Source organism: Silurus aristotelis (genome assembly GCF_946808225.1).
Source record: "Silurus aristotelis genome assembly, chromosome: 8".
Classification (NCBI taxonomy): domain Eukaryota; kingdom Metazoa; phylum Chordata; class Actinopteri; order Siluriformes; family Siluridae; genus Silurus; species Silurus aristotelis.
In genome coordinates, this window is record NC_139581.1 from 17,095,216 (window position 1) to 17,106,633 (window position 11,418).

Here is an 11,418-nt window from a genome sequence, read left to right on the forward strand (position 1 = left end):
CAGTTCATAAACTATTAATAGCAAGTTTCTTTCTTAGATGTGAAAGGTGCAGAACCTCAAGTGTTTATACTCTATCAACAAACATGCTGCTATTACCAGACCCTCGGTTTGAGTTTCTCCTGGCAAATACCAGACTGAATGTCTCGATGAGCAATGAGTGACACACCCCAAAACCACATACAGTATTATACACATATTTATATAAAATGTTTGAGTGAATAACAAAAACAAATTGCCCATCACCTCAAAATGTATTAAATTCTTACTGTATTCAAACATGTTGTGCTGGTGTACATGCAGTACATTGACTCGGCAGCCTGGCAGCTTTTTTTGACATATGGTTATGGTCTGAAAAAACCTGTCAGAAGGATTTCACCAAAATGTTATTTTATTGCCAATAATCTCCTTTCACATGTGAATTAAAACTGTAAATTTGATAAGATTTGGTGTCTTTCAAGATTTCTTCTTAATCTCTCTCCACCATTAACTCTTATCTTGGCAAACTCATTAGGAATAAACTTATAGAGAAACAATAATAGGGACAAATCTACAGATTTCTACTGCATCTTTTTAATCTGTTTATTTCTATAAAGCTTTTTCGTGACAATGTCCATTATTTAAAGCTCTACACAAATCAAATTCAATTCAATTTAATTCATTTTAATTTTTTACAGCGTTTTTAACAGTGGACAGTGTCTCAAAGCAGCTTTACAGAGATAAAGCAGTGATAAAGTTGTATAAAAGAGTGTACAAGTTTAGTGCCTATAAGTTTGTTTCAGCAGCTTTGGGTAATGTTTAAATCAACCATTAGAATGAAGGGGAAATTTAACTTCAGTGATTTTTTGATTATTGGTGCCAGAGGCCTGGGTTGATTATTCATATAACTACTAATCTCCTGATTTCTAGAGATTACTAAGAATGATTAAAGTCCACTGGGCATCAATACTGATCTGACAGAAATTCAGTAGTAACGCAGATATCCACTCTGTAGAAGAGCAGAAAGGCATCTCAGAATGCACAGCATCGAATATTGTAGTGGCTAAACTTTAGCTTTCTCTCTCTCTCTCTCTCTCTCTCTCTCTCTCTCTCTCTCTCTCTCTCTCTCTCTCTCTCTCTCTCTCTCATATATGTTTCCCCCATCTGCTAAACATGATATTTATACCACAGCAGTGTGCCATTTTAGACTAATCTACATGTATATGAATTTGAAAATAAGAACCTAAATTGGTCAAGTGAGAAAAATGGTTACACATTCTTCCACTTCAGTCTGGTTTTTTTTTTTTTATTTTTTTTTTTATGGAAGAATCTTTGGAAGACTCCATCTGGGGTTGCAACAGTACCTGGAGTCTGTCCCAGTGAACCCTGGACACAAGGTGAAGGACATTCTGGATGTGGAATCATCACATAGCAGGGCACAATCCCACACAGCAGACCATTTAGAACTGCTAATCGATCTACAACAAATGTCTTTTACTTGGGAAACCTCAGTACCTGAAAAAACGATCATAGCAAGGGAAAAACATGCAAACCCCACACAGAGCAGAGGTGGGATTTAAAGCTATAACGATTAAACGATTAAGCCAGCATGCAACCCTGGGAATGTCATTTTCTGTAGTACCCATGGTTAGGATTAAGCAAAGTCTGAGGCCTTCATTTATCAGCATACCTATAAAATCTGTGTGTAAATGCTGGACGCAATTTTCAAAGCAACGTTTGCTTACATCTGTGCATATATTTACACACAGCTTTGACTGAGCAGACATGCAGAACTTGCTTAATTCTTCTGCATGCATTAATCACAGTGCAACCTCTTTCTTCACCAAGTCCCCTTTAAACAGTACTGAGTGGGTGTGTCTCAGCATGCCAGCTCTGGTTATATAAGTGCAATGTGAGAACTTTGGTCTGAGCTGGAAGTACACTGCAGCTCATTTCAACAGCATTTGATTTTTTTCAACATGGTGTACGAGTGCATTGTTATAGGAGCGGGGATTCAGGGCTCGTTTACCGCCTACCACCTTGCCAAAAATAACAAGAAAACCCTGCTGCTGGAGCAAGTCGGTGATATATGTCAAAAACTAGAAGCATACTGTCTCTGTTGCACAGTGATTTACATTTGCAGAGCTGTTATTTATAATGCAGGAAATGTTCAATTCATTGTACTTTGGTGCACTAATGCATTTGTGCTCCAGTGTTATAGAATTAGTAAAGTGGAAGTAATGAGCAGAGATGTGGATTAAAATCTGTGTGTGTGTTTTGTGTTTGTGTGTGTGCTGTCACTTCAGTTTGTCCTGCCACACACACGTGGGAGCTCTCATGGCCAGACGCGCATAATCCGAAAGTCTTATGCAGAAGACTTCTATATACACATGTTGGAGGAGAGCTATGAGCTGTGGGCACAGCTGGAAAAGGAGGCAGGAATTAAGCTTTACAGGTCTGTGTGTGTGTGTGTGTGTGTGTGTGTGTGTGTGTGTGTGTGTGTGTGTGTGTGTGTGTGTGTGTGTGTGTGTGTGTGTGTGTGTGTGTGTATTTTAGGACACAAGTACATCAAAAGTTATTTGGCTGGTGGATCATTATCAAGCTCTTCCTCTCTCCCTTTTTCCATGTGTTTGTGTGTTAGTGAAAGAGAGAGACAGAGAGTAAAAGAGAAAGAATAAGAAAGTGTTTTGGCTCTCGGGTGACAGAATCCTACACAGCTTGGGTTTTACAACCTTTTTAAGCATGTATAAGCTACTTTACAGGACACACAGTCAGAGGACCCATTAGAGATTAATAGCTTACTAATTTCCACATACTGTACAATTAGCAGTTAAGGGAGACCCAATGGTGTAGTAGGATGAAAAGTGTCCCCAGTGTGGACCTGTTCACCAGATTCTCCATATGTGGAGTTTCCATTCTGATTTTCTTCCAACTTTCAAAATCGCACCACAAGGTGAACGGTCAACTGTGAATGCGTTGTTCGTTGTGAATGAGTGTGTAAATGTGTAACTGTTTTGATAGACATCCTAGCAGGGTGTAACTCCACTTTACACACAGTGTTACCCTGTTTCACAGTAATCCTGACGAAGATAATGCAGTTTTACAAGATGAATGAACGAATCAATATGTGTTAATTCCCAGTGGAATGTGTTTGGTTAAATGTTTGTTTAGACTATTCTTAACCCAGCATTTATTTGGAATCCCATGCCACAAAAATGCTTTGTTATTGTCACTTATTGTATGTGCTGAAAAATATTCACTACCTGAATCCTACCTGTGTCCTTGAACACCTACAAACTGTTGTACATTGTACTATAGGTGAATGTATGTGGACTAAAAAGATAAGAAATCTAGCACACAGATTGATCATGCATACAGTCTAAGAACAGGGGCAGGAGACAATTTCTTGAGTGTAAAGAGCGTAAATGTGGGCAGCCTTTACATTATCAGTCACCTTAATGAAAAAAGACAGTGTGTCCCAATTCTCTTCCTATATACAGTCACAAAGCTCTTTCTTTTCTAATCTTTCTCCACAGCCATAAAGAAATGACAATGATTAAGGAGTAGCACCCGTAAAATTTGAGTTGATGCATTATGGCAGATTCTGTACAGGATTGCTGCGAACAAATACTAGTCATTTTGTATTTCTTTTAACTTGTCTTTACTACACAGATATAAAGTTAGTAGGATTCCAGATGGCTAACCTTGGCATTCCAGCAGTGTTGGATGTGTTAATGGTGATTAATTTACATGGCTAACTGGAGCAGTTAACTATGCAGTGCCATATGTTGTAGGCGTACTGGCCTGCTGTTGATGGGTCCAGAGAATGGAAAGGACTTCCAGCTCATTAAGTCCTCAATACAGAGGAACAAGGTTCCCAATGTAGTGCTGGAAAAGCACGAGTTCAGCCAACACATTCCCAATGTCAACCTGACTAGTGGAGATGCTGCGCTTGTCGAAACGTCCGGCGGAGTTTTGTACGCGGATCGAGCACTCAGAGCCGCACAGGTCAGCCACTTCTAATTCTTTTGGGCCACTGTGATTGGAGATATGTGTTTTAGCAAATGGATTTTGGAAGCTAGAAGGTTGTGGGTTCCCAATACGGACTTGAACTCTTGGCTTTATGTAAAACACTTTAACATAGTCATTGAACTAAGTTTGAATTGGATCTAAAGTGTTTCCCAAAGTTTTGCTGTGTTATAGAAAGAGTTGAAAGAGTTAAAGTACGCCTTGTCATTATAGCCTGTTCCTTTAAAGTTTGAGGGGGAAAAAGATAAAGAACACTTGTCATTTCATTTCATTAGAGTATGACAGATCATCACAATGCTTCACAGGGAACAAAGCTTTGAGGAGAAAAGTTATTCTAAGTGCACCATCAAGCACAAAGCAATTAGTCACTTTTATTTCAATAGCCAGACAGCTATTTTCCCCTCTATGCATTTATTTTAAAAGATTAATCTTCTTTATAGGGTACAGATAAGCCACCAGACACCATTATTAACCTTGAAGAAAATGACGTACATTTGCCATCATATTATAAGCCACTTTTTTTATTTTTTTTTAATGATCTGAGATTTATTTTTATCGTTGTGAGCTCCCAGCATGTAACTGGACCACACTTATAAGTATGCACTATAGTCTTGAAAACAAGACAGCCATCATTAGTCAATGTAGCTTGTTCTGGCTTTTCTGCTGTAGAATTCTAGTCTTGCAGTTTACACACAGAAAATGTTCTTCTAGTCTCAGGCTGATCTGGCCTACAGCGGATCATCAGAGTGCACTGGTAGGCTCCCTGATGGTACTGTCTAAAAACAGTTCTTGCTTCTCGCTCATTAGTTGGCTTGGCTTTCTAGTCCACTCTTTCCCCAGCTGTCTCATCATCATTCTACACTGCCCTCAGATCCCAGTACACCACACAAGAAATATAACTTGTCCACACAATGATTCTCTACTGATAGAAAAGTTAGAGACATTTAAAACAAGGGTATTGCTACCACAATACTTAGCACCTGTAATAAAAATAAACAGAATTAACTGTATAAATTAAATAACACACACAGGTACTGTATATGTTGAGCTTAAACATGTTAGTGGTGTTAGTTATATTTCAAAGCGGCATTTTCTCAAATTAATTTATTAAGTATAAAAATGGTTCAAAATGATTTATAGAATTTCAATGGTTCATATTTGGTGAAGTTTCCCTTAAATGCTTAACAACCTACAGAGCACTTGATAGATCTTGGCCCATTCTTTTCATTTTGTATTTTTTATACCATCAAATGTGCGAATGGTTAAAAACTATAATTTCAAATGTTTTACCGTGATGTATTTAAAAATGGGGGAGTGGTGGCTCCAGCGGTTAAGGCGCTGGATTGCCGATCGGAAGGTCTGCGGTTCAAGCTCCGGTATCGCCAAGCTGCCACTCTTGGGCCCTTGAGCAAGGCCCTTAACCCTCTATGCTCCGGGGGTCCCTTGCGAGGGAAATATCAAGGTCCGTGACGTCGGAGTGACGTGGGGCCGCCTTCCCGTTGGCTCACCACCTGCAGGAGGGACCGTAAGGGATGGTGCTGTGAGGATTGGGCAGCAGTCGAAGGCGGGGGCCTGTTTAGACTGCTGCCCCCGCGACCCGAATTACGGATAAGCGGGAGAAAATGAATGATGAATGAATGTATTTAAAAATATATATTTTTAGCGTTATGAGCATTCATGGGTCCAGTTTCTGGTCAATTTTTATAATGTTATTTTGAATTGCTGATGTATTTTATTTTATCCATTCAAAGTTCAGTAGTTGTCATTATGTGTTTAAAAAAATAAATAATTTGGAGGCAGGAATTTTGGATTTTTTTGATGATTTTGTTTAGAGAAAAATGATTAGATCCCTAAAAATCTTTTTGTTTTATAAAATTATTAGTATTTGCTCTTCTGAAAGTTGCCAAAATCTATGGTGATGATTGTATATGGCACCTTTAAGGCTTTTAGTATGTTGGTTTGTTAATTGTATGGATTTTTTGTTCTCTTTTCCAGATAGTGTTTCAGTCACATGGCGGTGTGATAAAAGATGGAGAGAAAGTGATTAATATTGAGCCTGGCGATTTAATTGCAGTGACTACAAACTCTGGCACATACCAAGCGAAGAATCTGGTGATCACAGTCGGTCCGTGGGCCAAAACGCTTCTCTCTCATACTGGACTGCACCTTCCACTGCAGGTATTATCTGAACCGGAGATCTGCTTTGACAGTTTCTCACTCAACCACAGGCCGACATCTTATATTCACTCACCTGCTCCATCTTTATCTGCCTTTAAAAATTCATACGCAACAATTCTGTCTTCGAGTGAATGCGAGACTCAGGGTCATGATGCATTATCTGAGAGAAAATCATTTCCACCATAGTGCAGCAGCCAGGTCAGAGGCTGCGAATTACACACAAGCCTTCAGAGCGTGACTGGCATCACCCCAGGTCAGTCTGAAAAGTCAGCCACCGCGCAGAATAAACAAGCACGGGTATTTCTCTTTCCTTGTCCCAACTATGAGTCAACAAGACTCGCACTCAAGCAATTCCCCATATGTCACACATCTAAACAGAGGAGATGTGGAAGCTTTCAGTGTTGTTTAAAGCTTGGAATTGGTCTCTGAATTGGAATTGCATTATTGAGTAAGGCACACATCTGAGAGGCAGCACCAGATAAGTACGATTATGTGTGTGTGTGTCTGGCTTTTATGATCTCTGAATAAGGAACCAGGATGGGCAGTTTATTAAAGTGAGAACTTCTAAATACTTGTTACTTTTCCCTGGATGTGATTTATTTCAGTGTACATTTATTTAATTAAACTCTTATTCCTGATACTGCAGTAGTAGGTTGAACAGTACTCTTGGTAATTGCTCTTGGATCAAAAACAGCAACAACAACAACCTTTTCTCTCCCTGTATGTCTCGGCAGGTGGTAAAGATAAATGTGTGCTACTGGAAGGAGAAGGTTCCAGGCTCCTACAGCATCAATAATCGCTTTCCCTGCTTCATCCAGATCCAGCCGAAGGAGGCGGAGCACGATATATATGGCCTTCCCTCCAATGAATATCCGGGACTGATGAAGGTGAGTGAATGGAGCTGAGGATTTCAACGAGCATGTACAGCCCCAAGACAGATGTCAAAATGGTTTATTATACTCTATAAGCCGTGCAGTATGTACATGAGTAATATCTCAAACGCTGATATTTTGCACTATGTAGAAACATCACAGTATAGCGAAGGAAGGAACCACTCAGGAGCCTTGTCTTGAGGAAATTTGGAAACGTGTACTGGTCTATCTGAAGCCCTGCCTGCTCCTATTTCTAAAGAGACGGGCCTGAGTAAATAGTACAAAAACTTGCATTACATTAGATGGGAATAATACCATTATAGTGCAATATTCCATTTAAATTTGCAATTTGCCAGTAAAAAGGTTGATTGCTTATTGTTTGAAGAGTAAACTTTTGTATGTCTATTGGGAACATCAAAGAGGATAATGTTTAAGATCAATCCACAAATCCTGGGTGCTGTTTTTTAATGCTTGACAGAAAAGTGAGAGTTGCTGTTTTCCTCTGATTCCTCTTCTCCTGGTCATGCACCCTGCCTATTACAGTCTCAGTGGGAGTTTTCCGGCTCATCATACGAGACATGATAAAGAAAACACAGATGGCTGTCATGTGAGGTGTGCGTATTTCTGGTCCATTCACCAGAGCCTGGTTTTATCAGAGCCTATCAACTCCTCTGAGTAAACTACAAATGATGTAATCTGCAGTTGTACCGCTGTTCTCAGGTTCCAGATGGAGCTGTTGGAAATCTTTCTCTTGTTATAAATTCTTCTGGTTATGTGCATCACGCTCAGGTTTGCTACCACATGGGCAGTGAGACGGAGCCGGATGAGAGAGACAGGCAGACGGATAGACGAGACGTGGATGCTGTGTCGAGCTACATCAGTCGCTGCCTCCCTGGTCTTGTGCCTGTGCCGGCTATTGTAGAAGGCTGTATGTACACGGTGAGTTAGTGCTCACTATATACTGTATACAATGCATAGTGTCTACACACTATGTACCCACACACACACAACCAAGGTCTTGAATTTGACAATCAGATACACTAGAAAATGTATATGCACTTCTATTAAGCTGAATACATCGGACCAGCAAGTCCCAGTCAATTGTATCGAGCCTGTAGTGCATGTGTGTAAGGGAGAAGATTTAAACAATGCCGAGGGCTGGTTCACAAAGCAGGATTTATTGGTTATATTTAAGGTGGGTTTGATTTTACCATGGATTTCCTGTTTTACTGCCACAGTTCACTTTTTATTAGGCTGCGCTGACTAATACTGCAGAGTTGCATGTTGAGTGTAAACAGCTCTAAGGCCAGTCAGATGTCAGAAAAATCACACATTTTACGTAGATGTTGGTTACTAAGCTTACACTGTGTAAAATGCTGTATCATTCCTAAAAAAATGGATTTAAGAGCAAAAATTGTGAAAGGTCACCAGCTGAATGTGGTCATACAATATATTTTCCAGATAATTTTTCGTTCGAGAATTTCTACAGATGTGATTTTTTGTCTTTGCGGCGTTTAAGGGCATGATATTGAACGTAACACTTGTCATTAGACTACCACTTGACCACCATCCGGACTATAAAGCGCACCCATATATAAGCCACACCCACTGAATTTGACAAAGGTTTTTATTTTAAACATAAATAAGCCGCACCTGTCTATAAGCCTAATGAAACTAATGAACTTTACACAGGCTTTAACGAAACACAGTGTATGTTACACGGTGTAACGGGTGAAATATGTTGTGCTTCCTTTAGGATCATAGCGGTATTTTGGGAAAAGCATGGCGCCGCATTTTCCCGCTATTACTGCATGTGTGGAGACCGAGGATTATGTCCTTATTATTTTCTGATGCTCATTTCTAAGTTTCTTTGACTAACCCGTAACGCTGTTGCAACTGGAGTTAGCGCGCTATCCCATGACCCAGACTCAACGCGTTACAACGGCTTGTATCTAAACAGTAGCCTACCAAGAAAGTCATTGTTCACTGTCTTCCTCCTTCCTTTCACAACTATTTCTCTTGGGAGTTTATCTTTTGGCATCGTCGTGTGTTTAAGAAAAACTTTTTTTCTCCCATAAATTAGCCGCTTCTTTGTTTAAGCCACGGGGTTCAAAACAACTAACATTATTGTGTCATTTTTCATGGTAAATGTTCCAATACAAGGAAGGCAATAGTTTATCAAACTGTAAAGTCAAATTCTGTTTAAAGCTGAATTATAATTGGATTTCTTTGCTTTATTAAAAGCAGTCAATGATGCATTTAGTGAAAATGATACTATGTGCTGAGTGCTATTCTAACATTCTGTCTGGTTGTCTGATCTCTTAGGTGACACCTGATAATCATTTTGTCTTAGACCGCCACCCCGCCTACAGCAACATTGTGATTGGAGCTGGCTTCTCAGGTCAGTAGTAATAAACCATACACCTCTTACTTCCATGTATTGGTCCCACACACACACACACACACACACACACACACACACACACACACACACACACACACACACACACAATCTCAAAATGCTGGCTTTGTTTTTAATGAGGAACTGAGCTGGGGCAGCTGTGAAGGACAGTGAATAGATCCCCCAGTGCACATGCCTTTTATCCTCTAATTAAAGATCCTTGTGTCTCACTGGGCCGTCGTGTGCTTCCATAGCTGCCTCTCTGGGACCGAAGGGCTATCCTGGCATTCAATCCGTCTGCTCCTATTGTCTCTTCCTTTAACTAATCATGAGGCTAATTAATTTCTGCTCAAGCAAAAGGCCTCTGCAAGTACAGTTTTATTTGAAAGGCTTCAGGAAAGACGTGCCACAAGGCATCTATAGGGGGGTATCGGGGAAAAAGCTATTTATTTTTTTCTGTATTGTTCTTAGATAGAGAAGGCAAGGTGTGATTGAGAGCATTGTGGGATCGCTCCTTCATCCCACAACCCATTAATGATTTATGGCATTTATTCTTCGGCCTCAATTCAACATTAGGCCTGTGATTGGAACTGAGAAAAACCCTTCCACTCCTCTTTTTTCCCCTCTATTGTGTACTGTAATAACTGCATTTGCTCTCTCTGCTTCATCCAAACACTGTTCTGTGTGTGTGTGTGTGCGTGTGTGTGCGCACGTGTGTTGTTGCCTGAAAATTTCAAAGCGTTCAATGATTTGACTCCAATTCTGAGGCTGGTTTGGGGGAACAACATTCTATTGTCCACTAGGCGCTTAACATAAGAGCTGCTACGCTGGAATAAGGGCTCCGCAGTTGCCATGGCTACCCTGTCACATTAGCAATACACATCACACAGATCTATCTGTCAGAAACGTGGCCTTTCAGCCATCGTAACTTCAAAAAGCATCACTCTAAAAGCACTATATTTTGGAATATTTTATATAGTGTACCTTTTTATTTATACATCAGTGTCTGACAATTTATGCACATGGTAGATATTTGCCTTTATGTACATCAAATTCCATTCAGAAGGACATACATAAAGACATACCATCCCCATGTGTACATTATTTTTTTGTGTAGTTCCTCCTACCCTATACGTAAATGTATGTTTTAGTTCTGTGTGTCACCTGTGCAACCATCTGATTTGTATCTCCACAGGCCATGGTTTCAAGTTTGGTCCAATCGTAGGAAAGGTGCTGTGTGAGCTGAGCATGGGCCAGAATCCGTCCCATGACCTTTCACCTTTCAGCATTCAGCGCTTCCAGGGAAACCCCCAAAAAGATCCATGAGACCATCATGTGTAGCAGAATACATGTTAAGAAATTCATGACACAGTAATACAAGGCACAGTGCTGATTTTTTTAAAGAATGCTTACGATTAGGGCTAAAGCTATCGATTATTTTAGTAATCAAATATTCTACTAATTAGTCCATCGATTAATCAAGTAATTCTTCATTGAAGAGCAATAATAAATATACCACAGAAAATAAGACGGGTCTCTTAAAATGAACAAGTAATTTGTTTTTGGAAAAATTTACATTTTAATTGCTGAAATTGCAATCTGTTAAAAGTAAACCCATTTAGTGCTTTTATTTGCCGTATTACATCAAAAATGCAAATAAAAATGTATAATGAAAAATAAATAAATTAAAATATTTAAATCTTTTTTTTTTTTTACAAAAAAAAAGGGGGTAAACACACGGCATGTTATTTTTCTTTGTTTTAGTTTGTAATGATCCCAAACTTAATTGGAAACTTTGTTGTGTTCTTTGGCCTGAATCTTCTCCTCACCCCTCGCTGTTTTCTCTCCTTCCCTCCATTTTTTCATTCTTCAGCGTCTTCTTTGTTTACCTGTACAGGGGTCTCATTTATAAACGTGGCATAAGCACAAAACGAGGATGAAAACGTGCATATGCCATTTTCC

The 11,418-nt window shown here is 39.6% G+C and overlaps 1 protein-coding gene across 1 annotated transcript; it reads left to right on the forward strand.

The window, feature by feature from the left end:
- The first annotated feature begins 1,912 nt into the window (after window positions 1-1,912).
- Window positions 1,913-10,831, forward strand: pipox (pipecolic acid oxidase). Its single transcript, XM_083549265.1, has 8 exons — window positions 1,913-2,054; window positions 2,283-2,431; window positions 3,771-3,984; window positions 6,001-6,183; window positions 6,918-7,070; window positions 7,845-7,994; window positions 9,381-9,456; window positions 10,652-10,831. Exons 1-8 carry the CDS (start codon window positions 1,956-1,958, stop codon window positions 10,780-10,782), a joined length of 1,155 nt encoding a protein of 384 aa, XP_083405391.1. The 5' UTR covers window positions 1,913-1,955; the 3' UTR covers window positions 10,783-10,831.
- Window positions 10,832-11,418: the final 587 nt, after the last annotated feature.